The sequence below is a fragment of the Epinephelus moara genome, chromosome 24 (genome assembly GCF_006386435.1).
Source record: "Epinephelus moara isolate mb chromosome 24, YSFRI_EMoa_1.0, whole genome shotgun sequence".
NCBI classification, from domain to species: Eukaryota; Metazoa; Chordata; class Actinopteri; order Perciformes; family Serranidae; genus Epinephelus; species Epinephelus moara.
In genome coordinates, this window is record NC_065529.1 from 825,190 (window position 1) to 842,033 (window position 16,844).

At 43.8% G+C, this 16,844-nt stretch overlaps 1 protein-coding gene and 1 long non-coding RNA gene across 13 annotated transcripts in view; both read right to left on the minus strand.

Annotated features, from left to right (window-relative positions):
• plekha6 (pleckstrin homology domain containing, family A member 6) overlaps window positions 1-16,844 on the minus strand; it is a 277,398-nt gene that overhangs the window by 69,218 nt on the left and 191,336 nt on the right. For 5 of the 12 annotated variants that reach the window (XM_050038763.1, XM_050038758.1, XM_050038757.1 and 2 more), the window contains 3 exons: window positions 5,707-5,888; window positions 3,415-3,993; window positions 1,106-1,592 (listed from right to left, as the gene is read on the minus strand). In XM_050038763.1, the coding sequence (XP_049894720.1) occupies window positions 1,106-1,592; window positions 3,415-3,993; window positions 5,707-5,828 (1,188 nt within the window). In that variant the 5' untranslated portion in view covers window positions 5,829-5,888. Of the gene's footprint in view, window positions 1-1,105; window positions 1,593-3,414; window positions 3,994-5,706; window positions 5,889-7,783; window positions 7,829-16,844 lie in introns of those variants that run through there. The other 7 variants (XM_050038755.1, XM_050038767.1, XM_050038766.1 and 4 more) reach the window with 3 other exon arrangements.
• The window catches only part of LOC126386448 (uncharacterized), a 1,476-nt gene continuing 1,139 nt past the window's right edge, over window positions 16,508-16,844 (minus strand). The window contains exon 3 of the long non-coding RNA XR_007569501.1: window positions 16,508-16,642. This is a non-coding gene — a long non-coding RNA (uncharacterized LOC126386448). The remainder of the gene's footprint in view (window positions 16,643-16,844) is intronic.

The following is a 16,844-nucleotide window of genomic DNA, read 5'->3' on the forward strand; positions in this document are numbered from 1 at the left end:
CTGCATAATAATGAGTTTAAACCTCAAAATAACTGTTTTCAATCCTTCTGTCATCCTCTCACATTAATATGGACACATATATTTGTATTTGGGATCATCACAGAGATAGAAACACAGTGGTCACAGATTCCGACGGTCACAGATTTCGGTGCAACACCGGGAGAGCTAGAGCCATTTGACTAAAGCTGACGTTATTACTGCTGTAGCATGATGTTATTAGGCTAAATATTACATTTCTAACAGTGTCTGAGCTGATTTATTGACACAGTATGCTTGTAGGCTGCTATAACGTTAGGTTTACAGAGGAAATAACGGGATGTGACTTAATCGTGTGAAAATATCGTTAGTGAAACAGAAACAAGCGTTAGTTAGGGGACAAGAGTCAAGAGTCACAAAGACTCACGTTGGCTATGTTAAAAGTCTCATTAATTAATTATGTTCAGTCTCATTAAATAATGACTTTAATCTCATAATTCGACTTTATTCTCGTAGCCTAATATTATGACTTTTTCTCAGTTATGACTTTATTCTCAAAATCTCAATTTTTTTTTCTTCAATGTGGCCCTAATACTCCGTCGTAATTTCCAATATATACGCATTATAATAAAGATATGGGATATAGTCAGGATGGCACCACCCGAGTGGCAGCTGGTTACAGTAGTTCTGACCCCCCCTTCGTGGATGTGCAGTATGTGGTTCTGAGCGAAGCAGTGGCTAATGTGGCACCTTTCCTGATCTCATAATTATGAGATCCTTATCTCGTAATTACGAGATCTTTTCTCATAATTACGAGATCCTTATCTCGTAATTATGAGATCCTTATCTTTTCTCATAATTACGAGATAAGGATCTCATAATTACGAGATAAGGTGTCTAATTTTTTTTTTTAACCAGTGAATGCAATGCACTTCCGTATGAGATAAAAGCCTGTTCCCATTAAATCAAAATATCTGATCCCCTAAGTAAGTGGCAAATATTTTAAAACAGAAAAAGTTGAAGAAGTGAGTTGTGGCCTGTTGTTATAAAACAAATTGTCAAGTTGGGGTAGTGGTCACCCTTTATATCCACTGTAACATTCTGTAAACACACACACTCATTGTTTTACCTTGGGTGAGCTGAGGGATCTCCTCAGGCTGTAGACAGATGGATCAGCATAGATCACATCATCCCTCATCCGTCCTGGGAACCTGTCAAAGCGGGCAGATGGCGATCGAGCCGGGGAGACAAAGCTCGGTGGCACCGGTGAGTAGGGCCCCCCAGATGATGAGGATGGCGACCTGGGCACAGACCTGGAGCGGGGCTGTATGGACAGACGTCTCATTGATGTTTCTATTCCACCATAGTACGGTGGTCCCCATTGGTCCCTGGACATTGGAGGTCCATGCAGGTGGTGGGGTCTATCCCTTAGCGAGTGACGTTTCTCCTCGACAGTCCAGTGTCGGTCGTATCCCCCCACAGCAGAGACAGAGCAGATACTGTCAGGTCGGACCCCCGGTGGGTACAGAGGGTACTCCTCCATAATCTGGGGGCCACCAGGGTAGCCATAGTAGTCACCTGAGACCCCATGGTTCACTAGGTAGTAACGAGATGGGCTGGAATGACAGGAAGAGATAAAGACTATTGCCTCATCAAATGTCATGTCAAGTCATGAAAATAAGATTGAATGACAGGGACTTGTAGTTTGTGGATGAGTCAACCAGCAGCAGTAGAAAGTTTATGTGTAAAAAGTAATCTCTCAATTGTGTAAAATAAAGGCTAGGTTCAAATACAGAATCAAATTACATGTTTTTCATGTATGCCAGCTGTATTTCAACAAACATCTCATGCTACTTTGATAAGATTTTTTTGACACATTACATAACCTTTTATTAATTGTGGACATTCCTGAAAAAAGCAACTTTACTAACCAAATACTGTACATGAGGCATATTTATGGTGAAAGAAAGACATTTCCTTATTTGAGGGCGGCTGCGGCTCAGCGATATAGCGGGTCGTTCACCAATCAAAAGATCAGTGGTTCGATCCCGGGCTCCTCCAGGCTGCATGTCAAAGTGCAAGATACTGAACCCCAAATTGCTCCCGATGGCTGTTCCATCGGTGTGTGAGTGTGTTAAAACTGAGTAGCAGGTGGCACCTTGTATGGTAGCCTCGGCCACCAGTGTATGAATGTGTGTGTGAATGGGTGAATGTGACTCGTAGTGTAAAAAGCGCTTTGAGTGGTCACTAGATGACTAGAAAGGCGCTAAACAAATGCAAGTCCATTTATTCATAAGATAATGTTAGACACAGTGTTTCCCCTCATATTTCTGTCCATGAGCTGTGCTGTACCCTATGCTCAGGTAAATTATAGTAATTTTGCCAGGAGGCTCTGAAGCTCAACTTAAGTTTTACTTCACTGTAAGCTTAACTTTATCACAATGTTAGTTAAAATGTGATATAGTGTGATAACACTGCTACATTTGGAGCACAGACACAACTTTGTGCTCAGGATTTTTAAGTAGCCCCAACTTTCCAATCCAGTTGGACTGACTCTGTCCTTGAATATCAATGTTACAAACCAATAAACTCTGGTGGGAATGAATATCAAAACCACTTTCTGTAAAAAAAATAAATAAAAATGCAATTATAGCATCTTTCAAATTAGTCACATAGCATTTGTGTCTCAAGAAAATTTGAGCAATTGAAAATTGGTGCCACAATGATTTTTCTTTTTGAAACTATCACTATGTCACTATATTTGTATCACAGTTAGCTGTGTTAGTACCGTTAGTAGTGTCTGCACGGCTAGTGGTGCTAACTTAGTTAACGGGATAAAGGGATTATGTAGCCCAAAATAAAGCTGCTTGCTCACTAGGGCTACCTAGGTGGAGACTGCAGGGTGGCTGCCAATGTTTCTGTAGCAATGCCGTCCTGCCAGCAGGACAGCGTTACTCGCGGTATTCGTTGAATGAGTGGTGCCACTAGCTAGCTCCCACCTGACCCAGGGTGGTTTGCAGTGCAGAGCAGCAAAGGCTGATGTTAGCTCACCAGTTAAGACTGGAGCTTGGGCAGTGGGCACTATGTTTCTGCATGTTAGTGCTGCTAGGTGGCTGTCTGTCAGCAGAACCAACAGAAAATAAAATGTGGTTGTTGGTTACTGATTAAAGGGTGTTTGGCTACAGAAAGCAAAATTTACTGACACTGGCATCACTTTTAACATGCAACTTCATTGATGTTCGAATGGAGGGGCACCTGCATGCACCGAGTAATGACTTAGGTCATTGTAAATGGCTTACAGCACAGCAGCACCATCAGTGTCTTTGTAGTATCCCCATGACCACTGAAGCATCATCTGAAGCTCATTGCAGTGAACAACATAAGAAAACTTGAAGAGAAAGAGCAGTGTCATATTCCTCCTCTTCTCCTTTGATCTACCTGTTGATGTCCTCCTGGGAGGCCATGCCCCGCCGCTGGTTGACCCACTGCTGCAGCTGGGCCATGGAGCTCTTCCTCTGGGCTACCCTCTCTGGAGCTGTCCTGGGAACAAAGCCCCTCCTCAGCACCACATTTTCCTGCTGCTCCCTAGGGTCATGTGACGGGCTGAGACCCCCCTCTGGGATTCCCTGAGGGGCTCGGGGTCCACTGTGACTCCTGGATGGTGGGGGTTTGCTATTGCTGTTGTGTGGCACGCTGTTGCAAGGGCCATAGTTGCCCCAGCCATTTGGATGGTGACTTGGGTGAGAGGCGTGGTCAGGTCTAGGTCCTCCTCCTTCATCTTTACCTTCTCCTCCAAATTCACCTTGTCTTCCGTCACTGTTTTTCCCCTCTTGATCAGAGCAGGGGATGGAGGGTGGGGTTTTTTTCAGGTTGTTGACCCCGTTGATCTTAGTCAAGGGGGGGAGGTCATTGTCTGTTTCACTGTGTATTTGTGTGTGTGGATGCTGTTCTTTTTGTGTGTTAGGAGCCTTGGTCACCATGGTGTGGCTGAGATCCCCCGTGGTGTCAGGGTTTGTTCTGTGAAATTTTAAGGAAAAAGGAATCATGATCGTAAATAGGCAGCTTTATTTTGTTTTAAAAAAGAGATTACAGACACAGAAAGTGGACCAACAAATCTCGACACCAGGTCAATTACCTATCCCTCAAAATGGTCATTTTGTGTGAATAAAGACTTTTGTACATTTCTCCTTTTAATAGTGTTTTTATGGTGGCAACCTCTAGCTCACCAGGGGTGTGCCCCATATAGTGCCCCAGTCCTTTAGAGCAGCCCAGGTTTGATTCCGCCCCGTGACCTTCTGCGGCATGTCATCCCACCTCTCTAACCTTCCTGCCTCTCTATAGCTGTCTTCTCAATAAAGGTCACAAAAACATCCAAAAAATAATCTTAAACATTATTTTCATGGCAATCTCCAATTGTGCCAGACCAACACACACCAGGATCCTTTGTTACCTTTTTATCCTCAGTCTGGTTGGTGTTTACACTGACTTGTAACTACAGAACTACAGAAGGTGTAAACATAAGGTCGTATGAATGGGCAGGAAATTCGGTCATTGGCCAGTTTTGATGACAGTCTCCCTCCGTTATAAGTGCAGCACAGAACTAGGGGGCAGATCCCCTTCCACTGATTGACTGCAGGTCATGCTGTACAAATCTGCATCTCATATACCCCTTTTACACAAAATCAGCTCTGGTTCTTGAACTGGTTCCATTCATGATTTTTGGAACCTTGGTGCTATGTAGTGTGATCAAGGATGTCTCATAAATGGAGGGCGTTGCACGATGCACTACAGAAGTAAACAATACTAGCAAAATTGCAGATTACTACTGCAAACTTTTTTTTTGTTGGCACAGTTCTTTGTTTTTGCCCCAAAAACTAGCATGGACCAACTTTTAATGAGATCACTGCACGCTCTCTGATGATTTCTGACTTGACTTCTGGTTGCCTTCTCCGTTCTCTTTCCAATCTGTAAAATATGACACACCTGCTGACATCATCACAGTTCACATTTTGGGTCAAGGAAAACCTGCTATTTTTGTGGTTACAGCTGAGAACCAACTTTTCAGGTTCTGAACCAAATTAATTTTGGTCAAAATGCTCTGAACAGTATGAAAAAGGTGTGAGAACCAGAATGGAACCAGTTCCATCTTGGTGAAAAAGGGGTAATACAGTGCTTGAATTGGGCCAGTAATAAGAGTATGCACACATTAGTTACGTACAACTGCATACATGTTACTTATTACTCATATTCTAATATATGTAGGATTATATGCAGATTGGATTGGTACCTGTGTCATGTTTTTTTGTGTATTTTGATGACAATTGATGATTTTACCAGTGCATTCTGCTTTGGTTCCTCAGTTTTTTTAGTGTGTATTTCTTCCCCATCACTTTAACATCCTTTGTTTCTTATTCTAGTAATTCCCCACAGGTGTTCAACTTTTCAACTTGAGGAAATTCCTTGCTTATTGAAGGTATTGTTATATGTGATTGTATGATGAATGGAAGACATCATGGAAGTGTAAGTACCATAAAACAATTTGTTTCATGGTGGCTTGTATTGTTGCCTTTGTGATGCCACCTTTGAGATATGAATAGTACCAGTTGATACCAAAATCGCCATGACTAGACATAAAGGACAGGCCAAATCAAACAGAATCAGGAGAATGTGACCGCCAGTGCATCTGTATTGTATGTCAAAAATGGCCTTGTGCATGTGTGAGAACAGCACCTCTGCACTGGCTGACTTTGGACCTCTGCAGCCCTGCTCATGGCTTTAATCCATTCTTCCTGTTCCTCACGACTGTCTGCGCTGAAGTAGTATGTCCTGGTACCAGTGTGCTCCGCCTGCATGCAAAACACAACAGGACCCTTCAATTCCCCGTCCTCACCCTCCTCCTTGTGCAACCTTACCTGCAGGGGGAGATAAAACACAGCACAGGCAGCACATAAATAACACAGTTTTAGACGGATCACTGTTATTGTCATGATCAACATGCTTATGAACTTTATCAGCAGCATTCATCTTGTCATGCAATGAAGAGGCATGATATCAAATATGTCTAGGTAATTCTGGTCTATCTTAATTAGAAAACCACTTAATTTGGATGTCAAGCTGAATCTGGCAATATGATATGTATCACAACGCAGGGGGTATGATTTACTGTATTGTGAGATATACTGTAACCAAGGTGATATGTTGAGATATTTTTAAATCTAATTTTAGGGAAAACTCTCATGGTATAAATAATACACTATCATATGCATAACAAATTTGCTCTCTTGTAATCATAACAGTGGGATCTGTATCTGTTTTAGAGGTTGACCAATATTGGAATTTTAAAAGCCAATTTAATTACGATAGCTTGGAGCAGGAAAAAGCCAACAGCTGATTAATCTGCTGATATCATCAAGATGGGCAGCTTTTCCAGTACTTGTTTTAGAAATATGTAATTCAATTACTTCTGAGAATTTCTATATGGTAAAAAAAATGCATCTTGAAAAAAAAAAAAAACTTTACTAATTTTGTATTTTCAAAATACTCAAAACAATTCGATAAATGAAAACATGGAAAAACAAGAATGGGTCAGACCCAGGAACATGGCTGTACTCTAAACACTAGGGGTTTTTTTTATATATTGAAACAGCTTTTAATTTGTAATAGGAAGTGGCAGCAGTCACTCAGTCACTGACTTACAGACTTTTGCTCTAGCACTAAAAGCACTCCAGCATTAGACCAGCTGATGTAGAACTGTTTAATAAAATGGTGAGAGTACAACTACTGTAAAGTAGCCTATAGTAAATCAAAGTTCAAACAGAGGGCGCGTCTGTTAACTGTGATGGACATTTACAGTGGACAGTTGTAAAGCTCTTTGAAGCAAATTTGTGATTTATATTAGGCTGTTTATGTGATGTGGATGTTTCCCTCTTTGTTAGCTCCACTAAATTTGCACACAGTTTTCCTTAAATTTGCCCCAGATTTCTGCTCTAATGTCTATTTTTCAAGTGTTTTGGGGTCTTTTTGCGGTTGGTGTTGGACTGTGGAGGCAGGTGATCAATGAATTTACAAATTCTGTGGGTGAATTTGATTTATAAAACAACAGAAGCATCTTAACTTAAAACAACAGTTCAGTCATTCCACAACCAGAAACAATGGATTACCAGAACCACCCGGAAACATGGACATTTATAAAGCAGCAGCATGTAAGAAGAGGTAATTGCAATGCACATGTTGAAGGAGCTGACAGGGTCGCATTTCAACAGAGTTGTACCTTGTATGATTTCATGCGGCAAATACATGATTGATTGATTGATTGATTGATTGATAAAATTGACTTGACTTGACTAGACTGGGGTAATAATTACAGTTACTGCTAAAAAACTGTTAGGCACAACTTGTAAAATAAGACCCAAGTTGTGATAAACCAGAACTTTGCTTTAAAAGCATCCATGCACAATCCTCTAGTGGACTGTTCTGGTGTTAAAGCTACACTCACAGATTCTGTTACAGTTCCAAACCACAAAAAACAATTCAACAGTTGAGTTTTAAAACAATAAGAGGGTTTGCAGAAGTGGTGCTGGTTTTATGAACAAAATCATAGGGTGTAACTTTAAACAGCAGATTTAACATGCAGTCAATAACTAAACATGAACAACCCAAATAGGACAAGAGAAGATTGTTATGCATGAATCCTTAGGTATCCAACCGTTAGGCAGACCTGCAGTACTGTTCAAGAGATGTAATCATGCATTCTTTACAGACAGGACAGTTCATAAAAATAAGGTTGGTAAAAGAATCAACATTGTACCTACTGTACTTTCTACACGACAGTCGACAGCAAGGATCGGCAGACCTCATGGGGGGTGGGTGGGGGGGAGACACACAGCTTTTAAATACAGTCTCTGCCATCAGAATCTCCACATGAACAAATGACAGTTAATAGATTGCAAACGTCCCCATGAATACTCTTGTGCATAATGGGGAATAAACCACGTATGGTTAGAAAGTCATGTCTAGACCCATAGACACGTTTCTAATTGCTCAAAAATAACATCAATTAAATAAAACCTACAAAGAATAACAGTTGAACAGGAATGAATGCTACAATAATTACATATTTTCTGTATGCCTAATATGCAAGCAAAAGACACACTGATTGATATTGATTAATATTTGCCATACTTGTTAGTGTGAATGCTGTTGCATTCAGCAGCAGAACTATAAACCATGTATTCACTTTTTGATGTCTTTTACAGTTTGTAGATCATCACAGTTTGCTTTTTTGCTATTTAAGGACCTTTCTGAGCTTATTATGGATGTGTACTACTGCTGTGAACTACTGTACTGTGTACTACTGCTACTGTTACTATTACTCCTTCTACTACCACTACTACTAATACTACTACAACAACTACTACTACTGTTGCTTCTACTACAACTAGTGTATGCCTGTGTGTTTTTTTGCCTATGGACCTCAAATAGGAGAAACAACATTTATATTTCTTCCCTCAGTGACTGCCAGGCGGTGCTTTAAGCACTGGATATCTCCACTCGCGCAAGCGTGTGTTGAGTACAAATAACAGCAATGTCACCTGTGACCCCAGCATGACCCCCGGGAGGTTATATCTTCCGGTGTCTGCAGGTGTTCGGTTTCTCATTTCTTCTCGCGATCACGCGCCAAGAGTACATGGACTGAATATGAGCTACAGCTGTAGCCTCTCAACTGCTTTTTGCCAGCCCTGTGCAGCCTCATGCCATCACGGTAGGAGTAACAATTTGTTCGTCCTCTGAGAGGCTGTGGCTGGCGCGTTATTTGATTTAATGTTTGATGCTCACCTGTCCTGCTTGGGCTTTGCTGGTGATAGCGGCGTTTCGCCCCTCCCCCCCAGTATTGTTCAACAGCTGAGGGGAGAGCTACTAAGGTAATTATATTTTTTCAAGAAGAAAACGTTTTTTTGTGTTCCCTTTTGGGGTGAAGGCAGCGTGTCCAGCGTGTCCACTCCCACCATTGTTGAGTTTCTTTTTCTGGCATATTAGCCTTGTTGGTGAAGGCAGTGTGTCAGCTCCCCTCTCCCACCTGTGTTGTTTTCTTTTTCTCGCATATGAACCTTGTTGGTGTGCACAGCGTGTCCGCTCCCCTCTCCCACCTGTGTTGAAGTGGTTGTTTTTTATTTTTATTTTTTACCTGTATAGTGACTTTGCTGGTGAAGGCAGCGTGTCCGCTCCCATCTCCCAGCTTTGTTGCATATCTACTATTTCGGGGCGCTGAGCCTGACCGCCGTCCCCCCGGCACCTCTAAAGGCTGGGGGGGACAGCGCTAGGGCTATGGGGCCGGTTGTCGGCTGCTTTTCTCAGCAGCAGCTCAATTACTGGGCTGCTTGCTCGTCGGACCCCTGGGTGATTTCCACCATGACCCAGGGGTACAAACTGCAGTTCCGTCGCCGGCCCCCTTGCTCCGGCCGGGTCACAATGACCATCATCAGCGACCTGGCAAAAGCCCTCGCTCTGGCTCAGGAGTTGTCCATCCTCCTGGCCAAGGATGCCATCGTGCCGGTGGATCCTCTACTACAGCCCGGGGCGTTCTACTCGACCTACTTTCTTGTCAGCAAGAAAGACGGCGGACTTCACTCCATCTTGGACCTGAGGGGCCTCAACAGGTATATGAAGGTTCTGCCCTTTCGGATGCTGACCACGGCGGACATGCTGCATGTGGTCAGTCAGGGGGACTGGTTTATGTCCATAGATCTCAAGGACGCTTATGGGAATGAAGATTCTGCCATACCTCGATGACTGGCTGGTATGTGCGCCATCCCGCGATCAGGTGGTACGGGATACAGCCCGCCTACTGGCACATGTGGCCAGGCTGGGCCTCATGATGAACAGGGAGAAGAGCTGCCTGGTTCCTTCCCAGCGGGTCGCCAACCTGGGGTTGGTGCTTGACTCGGTTGCCATGAGGGCCTGCCTCTCTCCACGGCGCATGAGCGACATTCTGCAGCTCCTCCCCCATTTCAGGAGGGGCAGGTGGCTGCCTTACATCAAGTTTCTGCAGCTCTTGGGCAAACTGACAGCTGCCTCAGCTGTTATACCCTTGGACCTGCTGACGCTACGCCCCCTGCAAATGTGGCTGAACAGCCTTCTCCTGGACACCAAGAGACACAGGCGCAGGCTGGTCAGGGTGTCACAGGCACGTGTTCGTGCTTTGACACCCTGGAAGGACAAGGCAATATGTATACTGTCTCCCAGGTCAATCATCAGGGGGGCACCAGGTCAACGGTGTCCCGGTGCCTTCTGACTTGGGCCGCTCCTCGCCTGTCCAGCCTGCAGGCAATGTTCCTGCCGGGGGAGCGGAATCAGGTTGCAGACTTTCTTTCCCGGTGCAAGCCTCCACCAGGGGAATGGCAGCTTCACCTGGAGGTGATGGAAATGATTTGGGACCACTTTGGCAGAGCAGCGGTGGACCTCTTTGTCTCGGAGGACTCAGTTCATTGCCCCCTCTGGTTCTCTTGGACAGAAGGGACCGCTCCTCTGGGACAGGATGCCCTGGGGCACGAGTGGCCCAACGAGCTCCTGTATGCATTTCCACCGCTACCTCTGATTCTGCCAGCATTACAGAGGGTCTTCCAGCGGGGCCACGGGCTCCTTCTGGTTGCCCCCTTTTGGCCAGGGAAGCCTTGGTTTCCACTGCTGCGGAGGCTCTGCTGCAGCTCTCCATGGCGCCTCCCGAAAAGGACGGACCTTCTGTCACAGTTGGGGGGTCGGATTTGGCATCCCGACCCCCACCGCCTTCAGCTCTGGGTCTGGCCACTGCAGGGCCCGACCCGCTCCTGACAAGCTGTGTTGACCCAGTTAGGACTACCATCCTGAATGCTCATGCATCATCCACCTGCCTTCAGTATGAGTGCAAGTGGAGATGGTTCTCTGCCTGGTGTGCAGGTAGGGCAGGGGATCCTGTGCTCTGCCCCGTGGCCACGATCCTGGAGTTCCTTCAGTCCCTCCTGGATAGTGGCCGCGTTCATTCCACTTTGAAGGTGTACATGGCAGCCATCTCATCATGCCATACCTTGGTTGGGGATGGCTCCATGGGGTCACATCGCTTGGTTTCTCTCTTTCTCAAGGGGGCTTTGAGGCTGCGCCCCTGTGTGTCCCGAGGGTAACAGCATGGGATCTGTCCCTGGTGCTGGGTGCCCTGTCTGCCTGGGCAGATCTGAAATGGCCGAACATGGCATTCCTCCCCAAGGTACTGCCACGTGCACATGTCAATCGGCCAATCCAGCTTGCTCGGTTTAACTCTCCATCAGACGAGGGTGAATCAACCCTGTTATGCCCAGTTCGGGCTCTTGCTGCCTATATTGATGCTACCGTGTCTGTATGACAATCGGAGCAGCTTTTTGTTTGTTATGGTGGCCCTAACCAAGGTTGTACTCTTTCTAAACAGCGCCTGTCCCACTGGGTGGTCGATACCATCAAGCATGCCTACAGGGTCAGTGGCCACCCCTTACCCTCGGGAGTGAGGTGCCACTCTACCAGAAGCATCTCTGCCTCGTGGGCTGCCCTGAGGGGGGTACCTTTAGAAGACATCTGTGCTGCGGCTTCCTGGACATCACTTGACACATTTTCCCGATTCTACAGAATCAACGTCGCCACTCCCCACCCGTTGGGTGTGGTCCTGCTCCCAGGTTCTTCTGCCTCTGGTCAATGAAGTAGGTGCTTGGGCTTCTTCATGACGTTGCTGATATATGTCATCCAGTGCTTAAAGCACCGCCTAGCAGTCATTGACGGACGAAACAGAACAGGTGACATTGTTTTTATTTGTACTCAACACATGCTTGCGCGAGCGGAGACATCCAGTGCTTAAAGCACCGCCTGGCGGTCATCCGGGACTCATAGAACCATAGTTACAGTTGTAACCTTCGATTTCCACCTGCATCTACAGCCTCCATTTTTAAGAGCATGTAAACATCCATCCATATCTGTAAGCAAGTAGGTAGTTTTTTTTGTATAGCACCTTTCATAGATACAAAAGTACTTACAACAAATTACACAATAAAAAAAATAAAAGATAAAAACAATACACAGCATAGGGCTGACAAGATAAAACACTGTGGCAGCAATTAAATAAGAAAAGAGACAAAAAGCAGGTTATTAGCTATTCAGAAGCATTTAATGATTTATTCAGCGTGTCTGAATGACAATGTTTTAAACTGGTCATAAAAATATTGTATGGGTACAATGACGAGTGTTTCAAAGATTAGGGCTGAGTTTCAATGTGGATTCAAGGGATGTCCAGTAATTTAAGCTCAGATGATCTAAGAGCTAGGGTTGTCATGAGAACCGATACTTCGGTACCAAGTCGATGCCGTCGGTACCTGTTTTTTTTTTCGGTACCGTAAGTCATACAACTTTGCCCTCAGCGGGCCATGTCAATTCCTCCTGGAACTGACGGTAGCAGTATATTCGCGTCAGTTGGTGCCGAGGACGAGCGCCGAAGAAGAACGCCTGTTCTCCAACGTCTTTGCTAGAAACAATGGTTATGACAAGTGCTGCTGGAGCCACAACACCTCGGCTTGTGGAAAAGTCAGGTAGTAGGAGTCGTGTGTGGAGAGTCTCATTTACACCGCTTGCAAACGGTTGCTGTTAACTCGCGTTTTCATTTCGGCGAGCATGTTAACAGGCTAAAGCATTCACACCGCATCCGTTCTACGCGCTGCTCGAGTTGCGCTGCTTTCGCGAGCAAGCTCGAAAATAGAAGAGACGCTGTTTTTTTGCGCGAGTCGCGAGCGAACGGTCGTGGTATTCAACAAAAAACACGTTTGCGTGTGTTGTGACCTCGGCCACCGTAGACATCTCCTTGACCAACCGATACCTGACAGGTACATGTTTCATGTAGCCTACTCATCCATTTGTAGTGTTAAATATTAATTCTCCAAGCATTGGAATAATCACTGGCACGCAAACCTGTCCACCCTGGGCTTTGGGTCCAAACTCACTTCTTCTTCTTTGGGGTTTATTCGAGATTTGCAAACACGGTGCACTACTGCCATCAACTGTCCGGGTGTGGTTTGTATTTTGACGGGACAGCAGCGGCCGCTTCGCGTCGCATCTGTTCGGTTTTGGTGTGAATTTGGTGCTGCCACAACGCTTGTGGATCACTTGCGGTGTAAATGAGGCCTGAGTTAAAGTTAAAGTTTGAAACAGTTTTAACCCCTGGGGACCCTTAAGAAGAATACACACTCATAACCCTTGTGACTTGTGATTAAATCGATTTCTCTACAGCTTCTTCAACTAGGCTTCAAACATGCACCTGCAGACACATGCTACCACACATCCAGTAGGAGACAGGGGGCGCTCTTTTCATCAGAAAAAAAAGGAAACACAGCCCATTTGGCCTTTGATGACTTGCCGCGCTCTAGTGTGATCAATCAATCTTTATTTCAGACTCAAAAATAGGTCCATATAAAATATAAAAAAATAGACGACATACACAAACATACAAGACAGGATTAAAAAAACACACCTAAAAAACATACAAAGACGCTCGCCAGTGTCTCCAGAAACTAGAATAATATCTGGTACTGCTCTTTTTAGGCATGGTTAAAGCCATAATAATTTCATTTTTAGAGTCATTTAGCCTTGCCATAAAATTAAACATAAAATTCCTGAGGACAGCATCTAAGGTGGGAACACCACTACACACAAACAGCTGACTGGCACTCGTCCACCGAGGGACCTTCAGTAAAATTCGAAGTCCATCATTGTATGCCACCCGTAGCTTACGATATTTAGCCCTACTGTAGCTGCACCACAGGTGGGCAGTGTACAGTGGAGTACAATAGGCTTTAAACAAAGCAATTTTAACATCATCCATACACATAAAAAATTTACGTGCCAACATATTAGCTTGTGCATACAGTTTACAATATTGCCTTTGAATATCATCATCATCACAAAGGTCATCCCTGATGATGTGACCAAGATATTTGACCTTATCAACAACATTCAATTCTCTGTCTGCCAAGAAAAAAGTAGGGAATGTTCTTTTCTGGTGCTCTTTAGTCTTTACAATCATGATCACACTCTTTTTAGAGTTAAATGTAACATCAAACTGCTTTCCATAATCTGAGCAGACTCTAAGCAGTTGCTGCAAACCAGCAGAATAGGGAGACATGATGACCAAATCATCAGCATACAGTAAATGATTTACAAGCTTTTCTCCTACCATACAGCCAGTCCTACACCCTTTAAGCCTTTTAGAGAGCTCATCTATGTATAGATTAAAAAGAATAGGTGAAAGAATCCCACCCTGCCTAACCCCATTAGTCACCAGGAAGGGCTCAGATATGACACTACCCCATCTTACTTTCATGGTTTGATGTGAGTACCAATAATGTAGAATCCGTATTAAATAAGAAGGGACCCCTCGCTCTTGTAACTTTTTAAACAATTTCCCATGATTAATGCTGTCAAAGGCTTTAGAAGCGTCCAAGAAGCACATAAACGTGGTAGAGTTATGTTTACTATAGCTACTGACAGCCTCTTTCAGAGAATATATACACGTCAGTGCCATGTTTGGTAACACTTCATAAGTCAGCCCGCGTTTTAGAGTGTACCTCTTGCCCACTTTCCCAGGAGTTAGCGTATAACTCCCGGGAACTTACATGTACTTTCCCGGGAGTTAGAGCATAATTCCTCCCGGTCACTTACCACATACTTTCCAGGGAGTTAGTGTATAACGATGCGGTCACTTACCACATACTTCCCCTCGCGGTCATTTACCACATACTTCCCCGGGAGTTAGAGTATCCCTCGCGGTCATTTACCACATACTTTCCCAGGAGAGTATAACTCGTCACTTATGTAATTTCCCGAAACTTATGGTTTAATTTCCTCATATGAATGTGTATATGTATGAAGTGCAATAAAAACAAATGCTTTTGCCCTTTGTTCATGGCAGTTGATTCAGTCACTTTTATGTAGCCTATGTGTCATCAGGCAATTTCACCCACACTCCAGGGTTTTAATATTTATGTTTTGTTTACATTTCATTGAATGAGTTTGAATAGAAAGTGCAGTATACTTTCTCTGTACGTAGAGTTTATTTCTTACAATATTCCCGTATCATCCCTCAGTTTTCTGCAAGTTGCTTGAATGTTTGTTTGTTTGTTTTTACCTGTCAATCTAACTACATCGCTCTGGCATAGTCTTATTGATCAAACAAGGTGTCAATCACAGTCACTCTGCTTAGACCAGCTGTCATTGGTCAAACAGGGAGGTGCACACTTCCCATTGGTTAAAGGTAGAAAGTCCCACCTCTCAGCGAGGAGCTTGTACTCATAGGCCCAGGAATGACACGAGTAGACGACAAAGAGAAACAAGTGAAATTGCACAATGTCTATGGTGAGAAATGTTGATGTAAACACAAAGCTAACACTCCTAGATACTCGCAGGAGACGTGAGGGAGGAACCGAGGACCTGTGCGATGGGAGTTTTACCGTGTTTATCAACGTCTTGGTGAGTTAATGCTTACACACCTAGCGATGTTAGCTCGTGCTGCAGATGATATCGGCGCCCGCCGCCATGTAAAGTGTGTGCTTCCCTCTATACCACACTAACTTGGCGTTGTGACCTACTCGTAACTGTAAAGTGCTACAGTTGTTTTTCCGTCAAGGTCGCTGCCGTTTGTATTTGTGTTAGTAGTGTACTGTATACATTTGCACCATTACAGTTGGTTATGGATGTTATTAACGATGAATAGTCAAGCGTAATACTGTGTGTCTACTGGTGTAGCCCACAGTTTCGAAATATGTGTGTTAATAGCATACATGATTTTGTTATTCATAGTTAAGTTGAAAAATGTTAAACAAATGGTTAAAAACATTAACTTTGTAGTTCAAAAGGAAATACGTAGTATTTGTGATTGATTAATAAGCTTAATAATCACAAGTTATGGATTAAAAGGCTAATAATTCATGATGTGAAATGTAAAGACAGGATAAAGTATTCCATGCTGAGAAAAACTGTACAGTTAACAGTCATTCATCTGCTCACTTTGTGTTACTGTGATGTATTTATGTGATATTGATTATGGCCATAAAACAATTGAAGTTGATGATGCAAAATAGTAATAGCTCTGTTTCTACACGGGTGAGGTTTTTCAGATCCTATGGAAAATTACATGTGGATTTGAGATTCTACCTGACGAGAGAGATGGCAAGCCACCCATGAACCTGATCTCTGCCTTGACCCAAGTTGTTGGATCAAGATCACCTATTATCCACAGGAGCCCATCCATTCTTCTATCTCCATCACTTGACCGTCACACTGTGTGGTAGTACTATCATGACGACCTTTTCCACTTGACTTGTGACTTAAAAAGTGCATTTGTCACAATAAAGGATTAAAACTAAACTGAACAGTTTATAACAGAAGGAACAAAACTGAACTTGAATAAGACAACCAGTGGAACTCTGTTATTTTTTGTCAGGGACACTTTGATTCGTGTTTGTATTACTTTCTGGTAATATTGTTACCTTGTGAAGCATTGAACTAACTGTTTTTAAAGGGTTACCATCTGAGTGCCAAGCTACAGACTAAGGACGGGCAAACAGTGCAAACTTCATAATCCAGCCCGGTCTCTTTTGTTAGTATATACTTAGGTGGAAAGTACTGCCTAGTTTTAGGGATGCACTGAAATGAAAATTTGTGGCCGAAGCGGAAGCCGAATAATATTAAATGCTTGGCCGAATACCGAGTACCGAATACAGAATATTGTTGTTTAGTTTTTCATTAGTTTTTGCAGATGAACCCCCTCCAGATTAGTGTTGTCAGGGTACCAATATTGGGACCCACTGTACGATACCAATGAAAATATC